At 39.8% G+C, this 16,965-nt stretch overlaps 1 protein-coding gene across 1 annotated transcript in view; it reads right to left on the bottom strand.

Moving 5' to 3' along the window:
- The window catches only part of mtrex (Mtr4 exosome RNA helicase), a 63,330-nt gene that overhangs the window by 7,792 nt on the left and 38,573 nt on the right, over positions 1-16,965 (bottom strand). Inside the window, exons 20-25 of the mRNA XM_002941111.5 lie at positions 10,153-10,263; positions 8,642-8,830; positions 8,222-8,385; positions 5,397-5,502; positions 2,310-2,366; positions 547-709 (exon numbers count right to left, since the gene is read on the bottom strand). Of these exons, the coding sequence (XP_002941157.1) occupies positions 547-709; positions 2,310-2,366; positions 5,397-5,502; positions 8,222-8,385; positions 8,642-8,830; positions 10,153-10,263 (790 nt within the window). The remainder of the gene's footprint in view (positions 1-546; positions 710-2,309; positions 2,367-5,396; positions 5,503-8,221; positions 8,386-8,641; positions 8,831-10,152; positions 10,264-16,965) is intronic.

Raw genomic sequence — 16,965 nt, forward strand, 5'->3', positions numbered from 1 at the left:
AGGTGCGCCCTTTTGGATGGCAAAAGTAAAGGTCCCCATACACTGGCAGATCTTCTCCCAATATCCCTACCTATGGGTGGGCGATATCGGGAGAATCCAGGGTAATTCGATCGTTCGGCCCTGGGGCCAAATGATCGAATTATAATGACAGGCATAGGTAAAGTAGGTCTGGGGACCACATCAACGAGCTGATGCGGTCCCCGAACCGACTAGAGATTTTCTAACCTGCCTGATCGGGATCTGGACGATTTCAGGCAAGATATCGGTTGGGCAGGCCTGTCGGAAGTGCCCATACACGGGCTGATTAGCTGCCGAATCGGTCCAAAGGACCGATATCGGCAGCTATTATCGGCCCGTGTACGGGGACCTTAACATGTAGTTCAAATCAAATTTTTCTATCAGGCCCATTGTATTTAGACTCGTAGGATGCATTTTGCCAAACCACCACCATCCTGTCAAAGCTCCCATGGAGTTTAGCTGCTTCCTGTAGCTAGAAATATGTTTGTTTGTAAAAGGGTACACCAGACTAAAGCTATCAACACTCACCTTCAAACACATCAGTCATCTTGCAAATCTGTGCAAATGTTGCCCCGTTCGCCCAAGTGTACAACACATCCATGAGGTTGGAACGGAAAGAACCCAGGTACGTCTCTTCATCCACCTCTAATTTAGCTTCTGCCGAAACTTTAGCAATTCTCCTAGCAGTTTCCTGTCAATTAAAATTGAATTGATACAAAATGCAAAGTAATTGCAGATACAGGGAACAAACAGATATGGAAAACAACACAGAGTGTGCCATTCCTAGAACCTGCACATCCTATGGGTAATATCTTGCTGAAACTACTTTTAGTGATGGCAGCAAGGTAAAAGGACCTAATATAGCTAATGTAAAGCTCTGCTAATCAGTGACACTATTGTAAAACCCTCTATCTACTAGCCAACAATAACCTCAATGTAATGGTACTAGCTGTGCTTCCTATTCAGATTTAACTGGAAATAATCCAGGACTATTGCCTGTATTTCCTCAAAGCGACTTTACCAGAGAAAAGTTGAGACACAGCTACTGCATTCTGTCAATAACAAATCTACACTGCCATCTTTCCAGCCTGCTTGGCCTTATCACTCTTATCTGACATAAGGGGGGATGGGCCTGAATGTGTCCTTTGTGTGTCCCTTTGTTGCCGAAGGGAATGGTATGGGCTGTGGGATAATGCACTTCTGTTAGGGAACCTGTGGGCATGGGAGGTGCAGTCTGAGAATCCGCTGTGATAAAGGGAAATCACCACCGTCATTCATGAGAAACTCAAATCCATTGTTTGTAGCAGCTCTACCTTCAGCTTGCTGTACATTGTACATGCCCGGATGTGGCCGGGCGGTTCTGTACCGCATAAGAGTGGGCACAGTGCATAGTGATGTGAGAGGAGCTGCAGAACTATACTATTTGTCCATCGCTATGTACAGCCAATCATACAGTATCTATCTGGAATGCAAAATCATCTGTTGGATACCTTAAAGGGATGGTGCACTTTTGAGTTAACTTTTACTATGTCCAATTCTTAGCAACTTTTCAGTTGGTCTTAATTTTTTTTCTTTATAGTTTTTCAATTATTTGCCTTTAACTTCTGACTCTTTACAGCTTTAAAATGGGGGGTCACTGACCAAAGCAGCCAAAAAACTATTGTTCTGTGAGGCCACAATTCTTCATCTTCCAGTCTCTCATTCAAATGGCTGCCTGGCTGCTAGGCTAATTTGTACCCTAGGAACCAGATGGCTGCTCTCTCTACCACATACCAAGGGTGAAGACATGCTGCGATTTTTAAAAAAAGTCAGTCGCTGCAACTTTCCCACAATTTGTCACTGCAACAAATCTTGCATGGTTTTCCACTGCAAGGAATAGTCGGTGTGACTTGTTAAAAAGTTGCACTACCTAATTTGAGCAGTGGAAAACAATGCACAATTAGTCGCAGCGACTTTTACAGTACCCTACGGCGGAAAAGTTGTGCGCCCGACTTGTTTTTTTAAAAACAAATTGTGGCGTGCGTCTTCGCCCTTAAAGTTCATTTAAAGGTAAAACACCCCTTTAAGAGGGCCACCTTTAGTGCAATCACCAAATGACACCACACACTCAGAACTGGATCAGACGTTATTAGTTTATGCTAAAGAGAATGTTTGATTTCCATACAATGATGAACACTTCTGCTGGTTGGCAGGCTGACTAACATTCCCAATAATACAGTGACTACACAGTGTGAATCCTATTGGAATGAATAGGAAACTATGTAATGCGACTAGGAAGGGAGGCAACGTACCTGCATCTGACGCAGTGGTCCTGCCAATTGCTCTGTCAGTTTCGGCATTTCACTGGACTAAGACAGAAGAGACATTGTTAATAGAAATTAACACAATTCACATATTACACAATTTAGATTGTTGCCCTTAAGGGGCACCTATCACCCTTATATTGTTTCCCCCACCAGAGGTGCGGGTTAATAGAGTTCGCATTCCAGATAGGGCAAATAGCAGTTTAAAATAAATAAATAACTGCCCCTGCCAGCGCTGGGCTACACGCACCAGGAGGGAGCCCCGGCGTGGGCAGCCATGTTGGGGTATACACATGCGCATGATAAGCAAGCGCAGCATCTCGCTCATTATACGCATGTGTGACGTAAGAGGGTGATATACATTCAGCGCTCCTACGTCAGGCCTCCTAGTAAGCGAGTGGGGAGATCCGCTTAGCCCTGTGCAACATGCATAGCAACGGTCTCAGCACCACACATCCCCTCTGCTTGGGACTTCTAAAGGCAAGCTTCCTCTGCTGCAACAGCTGTGAAAACAAAACACTTAATAGGAAAATGCCACCAGAATCCATCCGTACTCCCTGTGACATATGGGCTGCACAAAGCACAGTATGAAAGGAAACATGTTTGCTCTTTGCGCTTTCACCCGCATCTCAGAGAGTTCAGACAGCTACCATAATCAGCCCTACAGAATGTCTTACTCTGAGTTAATGAAAAAAGGAAAGTACTTTTAAAGGCATTGTTAATGACTTCCCTTCATTAGCTTTAACCTCTCCCTGACTCTGTTGAGGGAAACTGAATGTACAGCTCCCCCCTATCAGAGAGAGGTGAGATGAACAGATGTTTTCCCTCTATATGTTAATATAGTAACATTTGACCAATACGGATAGGAAAAGCATAACCAAAGGATACAGGGCTAAAGCCATCTGTGGGTGGTGCTGTAAACCCTAATAATAAAGCACACTGCTGTATACTCTTGAATGTGGGCATAACTACAAATCACCAATCTAATGGGGCATAGTGTTACCAACACTACATTATTCCTTCCTCTATTGTCTGAGCTAAAAGCCCGTGCAGGAAAAGATAATGCATAAAGCAATGGATAATACATTTAGCGTGACAGAGTAAATCAATGGAGTGATACATATTGGATTCATATTGGACTTGCTAGAACATTAGCACTAAAATGCTTTAAAGTGCTCTAAAAGATTACAGGTACCAAAATGACAGATGATTTTGATATGATTTCTGTCAGCTTTTCCTTATTAAGCAATTTGTTCTTTTAAATCCCAGGTTATAGGTCAGAAAACGTTGATAATAAACCAATCAAACAGTAACAAATACACTGACAGTGTATGGTATCCTTAAGGAGACAGCAGATGCCATGCTTGTGCTGAACATGCTTTTTTCTTATAACTAAGAAATATCTCAGCCCTTTTGCCAAGATCAAGTGTAGTATCTTACTAGCTAAGGAATGTATATCTGGGACCTGTATATCTGATGGAGCAGAAAGGCACTTGATCCGCTGGCCAAAAGGCTAGTATTTGAATTGAGCCTAAGAACACTGGTGGGATCAGACACCAAGAGCACTGGCAATTTAGTGGTCCCAAGGTCCCAAGGCACTTTTCTTTTGCACATTCTGCTCTTTTGCCCCGGTCAATTCGAAATGGTGGCAATAAGAATGATAAAAAGCAGGAAGATAGGCTGGTTAGGCAGATTAACTTCTTATTTATCTTTAGCACTTTAATTTTTTTTGGATTAGGTGCAATAGACCTCTGGGTTGATGCAATGATCGCAGGGGCGGGGTTGGCCATTAGGCTCCTTCCTCCCCAGAACCCAGGCCCTGCCGTGGGCACACACGACATTGGCCCTCTTCGGAGGGCATTTGTTGTTCCCAACCCCTTAATGCATTTTGGTTAAAGTGGGGGGAGGAGAAAGGGCCCTTGCCTCTTGCAGGCCTTTTGGTCAGGAGGTCAGGAACAAAGGAGCTCCCCCTAGCTTTGGCGAAGGGGAGTCTGAAGACATTTGGGTTTCTTTGAGCCTTTTGGTCAAGAGACTTTTTGTGTGCATTCTGTGTGACACTTGGACGCTGGTGTTTTGTTAGTTCTTGCTCTAAATTTGAAAATTAAACTAAAACCACATTCTACTTCCTGATGCCAAAGAGAAAAATTAAACAAACCAGCAGTTGACTGAGAAGCCATTGTATAAATCACCCTAATGAGCTGCTCTTTATCCAAAGAGATAACAGGCTGTAGTGGGGATGGGGTAACACACGGAGTTACTAGTAGCAGCTACTTGTCACAGCTACTGAAGTAGACAATGCTGATCATTTACTGATCTCAGTACTGTCAATGGCACAGAGGGAGTTATTTGCCTCCCACTGGAAACAATAGGAGTTGCCGGTGGAAAGGCCGACACATTGCTTTGGATTTCCAAAGGCGCCCAAAGTTTCCTCCTCCAGGCAACTTTTTGTAACTTCGGAAAGCCGAAGCGATGCATCTGCCTTTCCACCGGCAACTTCTATTGTTGCGATCTCTTGTGGGCGACTAACTCACTCCGTGGATCCTAAGCCTTATACAGAGGCTTCTCAGAGGACTACTGGTTTGTTTGACTTTGCTCTTTGGGATCAAAAGTAAAGATATTTCCTAATTAAAGAATGTATGTGCAGCACAAGCCCTTTTCGTTAAGCCAATGTGGGAAAACAGGCTTGTAATGAAAAATGAAGGCCAGCTGCAAAATGTCTTAGAATATCACTGCTTAAAAAAATGTTCACTCAAGTGAGCATTACATTTGACTATTTCAGACTAGGGATTTGAAGCTACATTGTTTCATAATCAATCCAAGGCACTTTTAGCTGCAATAACACAGGGCGGGGACATGTAAGAAACACTACCTGCGTTTTTGACTGCAATGCACCAAAGTCAATGTATAAATATTATTTTAAAGATAATTAAATAGTTGTGAGAACAGTACCAAAAGTCTCCGTTTCAGCATATCTGTATCAGACGAGGACACAAGATTGTGAGAGTGGCCACTTTCCCAGCACATAACTACACAAATTAGCTTTGCATAAAATTCTCAGCCATGCAAATTACTCACATTTTCTTGAAACACAAAGCAGCTGAGGAGAGCGGTTGCTTGTTCTGCTGTCAGATCGTTAAAGAGCCCATTAAACATCATCTCAGTAAGGAGGAGTTCATCAGCACTGCAAGTACAGGGAAAGAAAATATATCCATCATCCTTAGCAGGGCACAATGCTGAAACAACCATAATGCTTTTGACCTATATAACCTCAACTGCTACTTTGAGAGCTGTGCCAAATCCAACCAAGCTATCAATTCAGCTTCATCTGGACAGCTGCCTCTCCATTCTCATTCAAACTGCCTTAATATGTTGTTAGTGTTGGCAACTGGCAGTTTAACATTGCAGGGACAAAGGCTTTGTAAGGGCAAGCAACAGGGCAGCTGTCAATGAAGAATGCTATTAGAGAGATGCGGTGATGGTCTTTAAAAAAAACAAAAAAACAATCACACACTGGGTCAACATCTCTTTAATTTTAAATTGTTCTAGTAAGATACATATTGTATACTAAAATAACATGTCACTATTGCAGCACATTAAAAGTAATGTATTTAAAGGGCCACTACTAAAAATGTTGCTCAGTGGAGAGGAATATATAGTATATATAGTATAATTATACTATATTATAGTTTTTCCTGCCAGTGCTAATCATGTAGAATCCCATCCTGATCATATCTGCTTGGCATTCCTGTAAGGGCTTATAGTGACGTGGCTTTTAACACAGCTGTAGAGTTATACATCCAGTTGCGCTGCATCATGTAGCAGCACATTCAGCCAAATAAAAAACACCTGAAGTGCTCTAACACAATAGTAGGACTATGGAGCATAATTAAGATCAGACAATGGTGGCAGAGGCAAGTCTAAAGCTGGCCATACACGTGGCGATCTCACGATGTTTCGTACGACCGTCGGTCGCACGAAACATCGTCAGATCCGCCACACACCATTCAGGGCTGAATCGGCAGGTAAGGAGGTAGAAACAATAGGATTTCTACCTCCTTCTGCCGATTCAGCTCTGAAGGGAGAATTTTGGTCAGGCTCCTTCTATGGCGCCCGATCAAAATTTTCTAACTTGGCCGATCGGCGAGCCGACCGATTTCAGCAGCTTCCTGCGATATCGGTCGGCTCGCTGACATGCCATACACGCACCGATTATCGTACGAAACGAGGTTTCGTACGATAATATCGGTGCGTGTATGGCCACCTTAAAGCGGCAAGTAGAGTCAGTAACTGCTTCATAGAAGTTAGCAAAAACCAATGAATGTGAAGAATACTTATAAAATACTTCAGCCATTAGGCAAATAACATAAAAACTGAAGAAATAGTGTCCCTTTAAGAAAAAAAATCTCTTTATAATTTAGAGATACCTAGATATTACATATTACATACATACATACATACAAATGACATTTTTGTTTAATAACACACAATGAGAGATCCAATTTACTGGCAACGTTACTATTGTGCGGTACTGCCCTTCATCTCAAGATGCACGTTTAGACCAGGAAGAACTGATGGCATTAGGTCAGCCTAACTAGAAATACATTGTACTTCTGTATTTCCTTACTGAAAACCACTGGTCATTAACTTTAGGTTAGTAGCTACTTCCTATTAAGCATGCATGCAAGACTAAACTACAAAAAGCAAACATGCACGCCTAATAGTAAAACCACAGCCATGTTTGGCTTCCAACCATCAGCACGCACTTCTCAGGCTTTTTTGAAGCAATTAGAAAGAATGTAACTATCATCTTCACATCTCAATATTTAATTACTTACAGGTGCCAATTGCTTTTCTCTAACATTGTTGTATAAATGAAACCCACACAGGGCCAGTTAGAGGAAGTTTGTTTAGGCAATTGTAAAATTTAGTTCTAGAGCTGCCCATACACAATGATTTAAGTTGCAAATTTGGTCCTTTTAGATAAAATCAGCAGCTTATTTGGGCTTCCCCAACCTACTCAACAGATATGTGGGCAAAAATTAGCCAGATTTTTTACTGGCAAGGTTTAAAAATCCTGTTGGGCAAGAACTGCATTGTTGCAGTTCGCTTCTGATAGGCCTGCAAAGGCCACTGGTATGATCTGAATGTTGACACCGGTGCCAAAAAGATCAGATTAGCCTGATTTGGCCCAGCATATAGGTGGCTATTTTGGACACAGATATACACATTTGGCAGCCTCGCCAGTTTAAGTGTTTGCTCACTGTTCTGCAATACAGATTGCAAGCAAAGTTTAACTATAGGAGCGCTATAAAACATTACTGTGCACCCCAAACGGGAGGTTTACAGGGAATGGGTATACTTTTAGTGGAAGTGCTTAATAAAAAACACTGTTTCTTTTTTGGTAGCTGCAAGGTGCATGGTACTGTTTAGTCGTATTTGGGAAAAAAACTCACACAAAGTAACTTTACCTTATAGGGAAAGGGAAAGCAGTCTGACAACAAACACTGACATAAGCTACTAAGCATCCGAAAAGGAATCTTTTACACAAGAGTGTTTACAAGAGCAGAAACTGGACACATGTCTGTTTACAGACACTGTCTTTGAAGGCAAAATTATAAAGCTCATGCAAAGTATGTCTGATGCTTTTACATGTTCCTCTATGAGGGGGCGGCCATATTTGTGCAGCAGTAGTTGGTTGCCAAATCATTACAAACCTGGTATTTTGTTTTGAATTTGTAGGTAGGTAGTCTTACACATGAATAGCCTTTCTGATAGGGTCAGTGTTGCTTATGCATTTCTAAAATAACCCATACATGCTGTAGATTAGTCAAGAAATATAAAGAGATGGAAAATATCCTATGCAATATTAATATGTAGTTGTTATTCATTTTCTATCTTACCTGCTTATTTCACAGGCCACTCGGCCTTTCATTTCAATAACATCAGAAGCAGTGGCAAAGCCCAGTCGTCTCAGCACTCGTTTCCGACACTTCAACTCATCCATCTGTAACACTGTTCGTGCTTTCTTTAGCTCCCGCTTTGCTGCTCGAATATCTACGGCAATCTGACAACCAAAAGAATATCCTTAGCATACAAATATATTGTTATTTTATATGTAAAGTACATCTGCTCTCCTGTGGCTACCTTGGTCAGCAGATTTATTTTGCTGTTAAAGAAAACGGAGAGTTGTAGTAAGAGAATTGTTGGTTAAGGAAACTAAGGTTGGTCATCACAAGTATCTTCAGAAAAAGTCTATTGGGTTTTGCAATTAAGGTTAAGCCAGTGCATTAACCCATAGCAACCAAAAGATCTGTACTCACCTGTGCTTTCTTCTCACATAGCTTGTACAGAGACTCCAGGTTTGGGTCATTATTGAGTGGATGGGAATACATTCTATGTTCAAAAGCTTCTGTCTTCTGGACAACTTTTTTCAACCCGGGATCTTTGATTCCCATGTCATCGATGGGATCTAACAACGGCACCCCATCAGGAAAGCGCTTCTGTACCTCCTAGAATTACAGAAATTGTTATTTTCAAAACTTTAAACTTCCTGTACATGCAGCAAGAGTAGAGAAAAAAGGTAGGAATGCCAGGAAAGCTAACCCACTATATCCCTTGCGAAAAACATTAGGTACCTAACCCTAGTAAAAACAAAAAACAAAAACAGTAGCTTGGTGTGTGGATGAGGCAACCGTGGTACAAAACACAGGAGTTATCTATAACTGCTTGAGTCCAGAGCAGGTCTCCCTGTAATTCAAAGTAAGTGCTTATGTCCGTTGTAGGTTGCACGTCCAAAACTACAAATTTGGGGTCTACTGGTAGACCAAAGTCTACCATTACCAAGTGTTATACAACCATGGAAATTGTACATACATTACATTAAAGGAAATATTCATATATTTACATGAACATTTGTTTCCCAAATCATTTTCTTTAAAATTTGATTGAGCAAACTACTCAAAAAAGTGTGATCAAAAGGAAATGTTTCTGGCCAAGATAGGGGTGCCGTTATCTGCAGGCAACTGGTTCAACATCTACAGATCTTTATTTACCATTCTGGCACCTCTAGTGTAGATTTTTCCATTGAGTATGCGATCACTTGGAGGTTTTTTGTTTTTTTATCTATGAAAGAACTCTTCACACTGTTTGTGGCAACCACTGAGTTTGGTTTATTTTTCTGGATCAGGTTCAGATGCCAGGATAACAATGAATTTAATATACAAAAATTTGTTCGCTCCACTGAGAAATTAGTTTCAGGGGACAAATGGGAACAGTATTATGCTTCATAGATAGCTACTCAAGGATAAAATAATGTTAAAGGATGGAGTTGGAGCAAATGTTGTAATAATGTGGTTAAGTTCAAACCACTAAAACATGAACTGTGAACTCTGCAAGATTTTTGTGGAAATACTATAATTGGGGTTGATGACCTAATGTAGTCTAACGCAGCAATACGCTACTCATTTCTCGGCATATTCTACATTTGAGAATAGGAATAGAAATCCTTTGAATGAACAGTATTGCAGTTTATTTTAATATACTATTTACTGTTGACTAAAATTTTGCAATGAAATGACAATTTACGGCAAGACCTTAAAAAGACATAAAAATGGCACCAGGCAGCAAAAACAGCAAATATCTGACTTCTGTATCTTAATTTGGCTTGCTGGTTTGAACTCATCTGCAAATGAGCAAGCACATATTTCCTAAACAAGTTGTCATTGTCAACTTTTTTTGTTGCTGTAAGTGAATGTGTAGTTTCCTGTATTCTGAACACAGGAGAAAATGCAGAAAATGCACATACTTTCCAAAAGAACACCCAACGCATTACCTGGATAGATTTAAGCACACTCTGTCTGTTGTCAGTGGTCCGGAGATCCTTAGGAATGTACAGACGCACGCTACTTATGGCACAGAGCGTGTGGAGCATTACTGGGACAACCTGCAAAACATAAAATATAATGGCATTTAGCCCAAGAAACTGGCAGAGTGGAAGTAAAATTAGTAAAGGCAACAAATTATTTCACAAAGACAATATTTTTTTTTTATGTTGTAAAAGTAGTTTTACCAGATGTTCATTACAAGTACATCAATTTGCATGGTCTCAATGACACAAACTAATGGCACAAAAAATCTATCACAAAGCAGCATTTTCCCCAAAATTCCAGCATACTGACAAAAATTTTGATGATGGGGAAGTGGAATATATATTTTCACTGCTGAATTCAGCAAGATTTTAGGCTTTCAATGTGCAATGTGAGCCCGATACTTCTGTGGGCTGATCATCACATATTATTCACAATTATAGGCATATTGATGCCAAGTGGAAGAACCTTATATATGGCTTCTTTATGGCAAGTTTAGACATAGTTTTGTATCGATGCATAAACAAGTCCTAGGGAGTTCTTGAAACAAAACTGTATACAATAATGATTTAACAGCAGGGATAAACTGGCCATACATAAGCTCTCGAGACCAAGTTGGCAGCTTATGAGCCCCAATATGGGGCCAGCCTATTCAATACATGCCAAAATATTTCCAAATGTCTATAGGGCAGCTTCAATAATCTCGCTGGATGAAAGCTGCATTCATGCACGTGGCCCACTTCTATTGCCATAGAGCTGCTCTATGATCCTACTGTTGGTTCCAAGCCTTGAATCAGATCAGCCTGATTTCTCAGAGTGCATGGGTGGCCAAATCGCATGAGTATGGCTAGCTTTGGTTACAACTTTACAGAAACAAATGGCAGTGGGGGAAAGTAGTAATTACGTTGCATTTTTAAATAGAAATACAGGTATCGGACCCCTTATCCGGAAACCAGTTATCCAGAAAGCTCCAAATTACGGAAAGCCTGTCTCCCATAGACTCCATTTTAATCAAATAATTCAGAATTTTAAAACTGATTTCCTTTTTCTCTGTAGTAAGAAAACAGTACCTTGTAATTGATCCCAATTAAGATATAATTAATCCTTATTGAATGCAAAACAATCCTGTTGGGTTTAACTAATATTTTATTGATTTTTTAGTTTAAGGTATGGAGATCCAAATTACAGAAAGACCCCTTATCCGGAATACCCTTGGTCCCGAGCATTCTGGATAATAGGTCCTATACCTGTACCCGCTAAAAATTAGGAAATCTCCATAAAAATAAAGGACTACTGGCAAATATATCACTTGCACTTATATTACCCTTCTCTGAGAAGATCTGCATGTATATTCCTGTGTCCCGAGAGCTCACATATTTTTAATGATACATATTGTAACTTGATTGAAAAGCCTGCAGTTGAATAGTTTTCAGAAAAACTTATTTTTGTACTTCTTTTATTAGGGTCAATATTAAATAAGGGCAAAATTAAGGGCATATGGTTCATACACATAAGATACACATTTTTATTGTACAGGCAGGGATACATTCATGGGAAAACAGCACTCGTCAGGAGAGAAAAATGTTTGAGCAGAAGAATTCACATGGTTCCTTAGAATTGACTGCACCAGTCCCAGACTATAGGAAACTCTCAGCCATGCATGTAGTTGGGCAAAAATACACCTTTATAAATAAGCACAGTTGTCCAAAAGCAAAAAAGCCAATGAAAAACAGTCACCAGAATCCACATTTCAGTTTCCCTTCAAAATAAAAATAAATTAGTGCTGGCATGGAAAAACAAGTCAGAGTTGGGTGTAAATGTGTTATTTTTGCTATTCTGTCTACAAAGCCCTAATATATTTTGCTGGCTATACTGTGACAGATGGTAATGAAGGGGCTCTGGTCAGAGAGGGAAGCTAATTTTAGGGCTTATTATTAAAGGAACAGTAACACTAAAAAATAAAAATGTTTTAAAATAATTAAAATATAATGTACTGTTGCCCTGCACTGGTAAAAGTTGTGTGTTTGCTTCAGAAAGACTACTGTAGTTAATAGAAATAGCTGTTGTGTAGCCATGGGGGCAGCCATTTAAATTGAAAAAAGGAGAAAAGGCACAGGTTACATAAGAAGATAACAGATAAACTGTGTAGAATACAATGGGAATCTATGCTACTTATCTGTTTAGTAACCTGTGCCATTTCTTTTTTCAATTTAAATGGCTGCCCCCATGGCTACACAGCAGGGTATATATATATAAACTATAGTAGTGTTTATGAAGCAAACAAACAACTTTTACCAGTGCAGGGCAATAGTACATAATATGTTAATTATTTTTATACACTTTTAAAGACAGTTGAAGCCACGTAAAACCCACCATACTGCGAACTCCTTGCATTTTACACTTTTCTTCTGGGTTCTTTAATAGCATTGTACATTATATTTCCAGTAAAATCAAGGCAGAGCATAGCATAAAGAGCCAGAAACGTAAATTCTATAGTACCGGCAGTCTGGTTCCGTAGGATTTGCAATCTCTTGTTATTAAAGGAACAGTAACACCAAAAAATGAAAGAGCTTTAATGTAATAAAAATATAATGCACTGTTGCCCTGCACTGGTAAAACTGGTGTGTTTGCTACAGTAACACTACTATAATTTATATAATAAGCTGCTGTGTAGCCACGGGGGCAGCCATTCAAGCTGGAAAAAAGGAGAAAAGGCACAGGTTACATAGCAGATAACAGATAAGCTCTGTGGAATACAATAGTGTTTTATCTGTTATCTGCTATGTGCCTGTGCCTTTTCTCCTTTGAATGGCTGCCTCCATGGCTACATAGCAGCTTATTTATATAAATTATAGTAGGCTTTCTGAAGTAAACACACAACTTTTACCAGTGCAGGGCAGCAGCATATTATATTTTAGTTACTTTTATACACTTTCATTTTTTGGTGTTACTGTTCCTTTAAGTTATTAAAAGGGAACTAATGGTTTGTAAATACGTTAATATTCAGAGAGGCTTCCTAAGCCCATTTTGCAATTTACCTTAAATGGAAACTATACTCCTGAACACCCATAGTATTTTTTTCCTATATATTCATATACAGGTATGGGATCAGTTATCTGGAAACCCATTATTCAGAAAACTTGAATTACGGGAAGGCCATCTGCCACAGACTCCATTTTAATTGAATGATTCAAATTTTAAAAACAACTTTTTTTCTCTAATAGTTGGGATCATGTAAAAGGTGCCGTTTCACTAAGACATAATTAATCCTTATTGGAGGCAAAAAATTACTACTGGGTTCAATTAACGTTAATATGTTGTTTTTTTTTGGTAGTCTAAGGAAGACTGAAATTCCAAAAGATTGAAATAACAGAAATACCTCTTATCCGTAAAACCCCAGGTCCTGAGCATTCTGGATAACAGGTAACCCATACCTGTATATGCCATTTTGGTAAGATTTTTTTAACAGGTAACTTATTATGATATATTATATCTGTTGGTTAAGTATTTAATTTGGAGGTATAGCTTTCCTTTAAAGGGGCTGTCCACTCACAGGAGCTTTCAATGAAACAAAAAGTTAGAAACTACTTTTAACTGAAATTGTATTTACAAATAACTTTAAAACCACTGAGTTTTGGATTAACATATATTGGAAAGTTTCTTAAGAATTAGATTTTCCTGCATTATTAAAAAAATTAATTTAGTCCACATCAAACTTTTAAAACAACAGTTAGTAAGGTTAATGGCCCACGGAGCGAGTTAGTTGCCCGTAGGTGCTACCGTAGGTGACAACAATAGGAGTCGCTGGTGAAAAGGCCTAGCATCGCTTTGGCTATCCGTAGTCATGCAAAGTTTCCTCCTTCAGAAAGCTGAAGCGATGCACAGGCCTTTTCCATTGGTGATTCCAATTGTTGCCGGTGGAAAGGCAATTTGGAGCGGTTAGTTGCGGTAGCAGAGAGCTATCACTGGCGACAAACTCGTGCCGTGGGAAAGTAGCCTAAGAGTGGCCTCAAAAGCCTCTTTTCCCGTCACTTTCAGCAGCTGCAGGAAGGGTTGCTTAAGTGTTAAATACTTATACAGCAGGCCTCACTATCTCACACACAGGCAGCCCCTCCCTAGCACTGCAATCAGTTTGCTGCATTGGACTCTGCAATGGATAAAGCTGCAGCACTGAGCCCAATACAGTAATAACTGCTGCGCAGCACTCCCTATCAGATCACTACAGAAGATGACACAGAGAGATGGTTTTAATGTATTTAAAGGATTTTTTCCTCAACATACATTTTCATACATTTTTTTTAAAAAAAATTGAATATTTAAAATGTAAAGCTGGGCATACACGGTAAGATCTTCTCCTGATATGCCCACCTACGGGTGGGCGGTATTGGGCTAATTTGACTGTTTGGCCCTAGGGCCAAACAATCTTATTAAAAACAGCAGGTATAGGTACCGTCGGTTTGGGGGCCGTATGAACGAGCTGATGGGGTCCCTGATCAGATAGAAAAATGAAACCTGCCAGATCGAGATTTGGCCTATTTCAGGGAGGCCTGTCGTTCGAGCCCATACACGGCAGATAAGCTGCCGAATCGGTCGAAAGGATCTTAATTGTGTAGCCAGTGCATGGGCGTGGGCATCAGGTCCACCATTCTGGCACATACACAAGAATTTGTGCTGATACAAAGCTTGCCTTAATAACAGTGACCACAAAATGGCGCCTGCCTGCTGTGACTGAATTCCAAAACTGATGGAAACTTATTTAAATAATTTATATAGCTTAAGTAGAGTTATTTTCCTTGACAAACACAGAAGAAAAGAATTTGGAATTATTACTTAGTGTGATAGGTCTCCTTTAAACACTTTCCTTCTGAAAAATGTGAAGTCACTTTTTGTGCTTAAGCAAAGCATTACTTCCTAGCACTCACGTGGCAGCTGCTGCGAGTCCTTCTCTGACAGAAAGCAGCAGTCCTGTCTTTTTCCAAGCAGAGACTCTATATATACACTCAGTCAGAACAAGATCTGACAAAACACATAACAGCTCAATTACCCATTATTGTAAAGGGTTCACCTTCAACCACTGCTAATATTTTCCTTTGCGTCACCTCGCACATCTGCAATATAAAAGGCATTCAAAATTCTCCAGTGTTGTCAATCTATTGACTAGCCAGCAAAGCAAGCCTTTGTTCCAGCACTGGATCCAGCACTATCCAAGTCAAGAAGGGGTCACTGACCCACTCTTACAGTTATGCATTGCTCAAACAGCTGGACTGTGCGTGACAGGATTATAAAACTGCCATTTATGTGATGGCACCAGAAAGATACAGATACGAGAGGGGAAGAGTTGCCATTTTTTCCACTCATTTTTTCTCAAAAATGTAAAAATACACTAATGTGCGATGTTGGTGTGGGATGGGAGAATCAAGTTTCCATGTTGTCCAATTCAGTCAGTGGTAGAAAGAGAAATGCTAAATAATGTTTCCAATATTGAACTAGTAAACAATAACATTTAAACCTTGCAGCTCAGAAACCAGCAAATTAAAATGTAAAAATCTGCCCTGCAGAACCATGACAGTCAAACCTCATTTTCTGCTTAATGGTTTCCAACGACTCCTAAGCTGTACATACCAACCGCAGCCTTGAACACCTGAGCATGTGCAGTGTCATTGACACTCAAAACATGCCCACAGTGGGTCTCTATCATGGATCTTGTTAGGCCATTTGTTATGGGGCTGCCGATCCTGTTTGCTGGCACAGCAGGTCAAGAAGTATATACAGCATTTGTAGCCATATTCATTTTTAAACTTTAGTTCTCCTTTAACCCGCAAGTGCTCTGTAACGGCAATATTCCTCACTACAGACGCAGTACAGATAATGCTCAGCAAGCGTAACAATCACTGAGAGGTTACAGTTGGACTCTCAGATAGAAGCGTATGCATTATTTATAAAAGCACAGAGAGAAATATCATATTCTACAGAGTTAGCAGTTTCAATCCAAATTGCAATATCAGACCACAGATGTTATTGGAAAGCAGTGAGAAGCAATTACCATATGGTAATTATTAAAAGGAATAAGAGTAAGGCCTTACTGGCAAGCCTCACATGTGTTCCCCAAATGTTTATATGGCACATCAACACTGTCTTTGTACAGCAGAAGATCTGCAGGCAAGTAAAGTTCATGTTTATATAGCAGACAGAGTTTTTAATATGGAAATATGATGCCAAATGGTTGTACTCGTAACACAATCCCTGCCTACATGTAGTGCTAGAATTACAATAACTTACCTAGTTATAAGGTATCTATAGAATACCTTTGGCAATAGCCAAATATAATTTTACCAGGAGCAATCTGCTTTTGCTCTCTGCTTAGAAAGCCAGCAGTGCCAAGGAAATAAAAAAACTGGAAAATTGTTCCCTATGGAGCTGTACACACAGAGATGCATGAAGTCCTGAACAAATAAATGAAACCTTTTTTCTAATTTTACATGTTCATAAAGCTACACAAATGGCTTTTTAGGAAACTATGCCTCACTATTTCGTATTACAATGGCAGCTGTCTGAATACAGACAAATATCACAAAGCTTACAGCTTTAAAAACACTGTAATTACTGAGGCCAACTTTAATGGTTAGTGCTTATTTGGGCACTAAAATCATCTATAATGCTCATGCTAAATGTTTATGCAAGCACTGCAGCCATCTATAATGCTATAATAGTGATTCATTTACAAAACCTCTGACAGGACCTCTATTGCAGAGGAAAGATGCCAAATTCATAGTCAGACA

This window comes from Xenopus tropicalis, chromosome 1, assembly GCF_000004195.4.
Source record: "Xenopus tropicalis strain Nigerian chromosome 1, UCB_Xtro_10.0, whole genome shotgun sequence".
NCBI lineage: Eukaryota > Metazoa > Chordata > Amphibia > Anura > Pipidae > Xenopus > Xenopus tropicalis.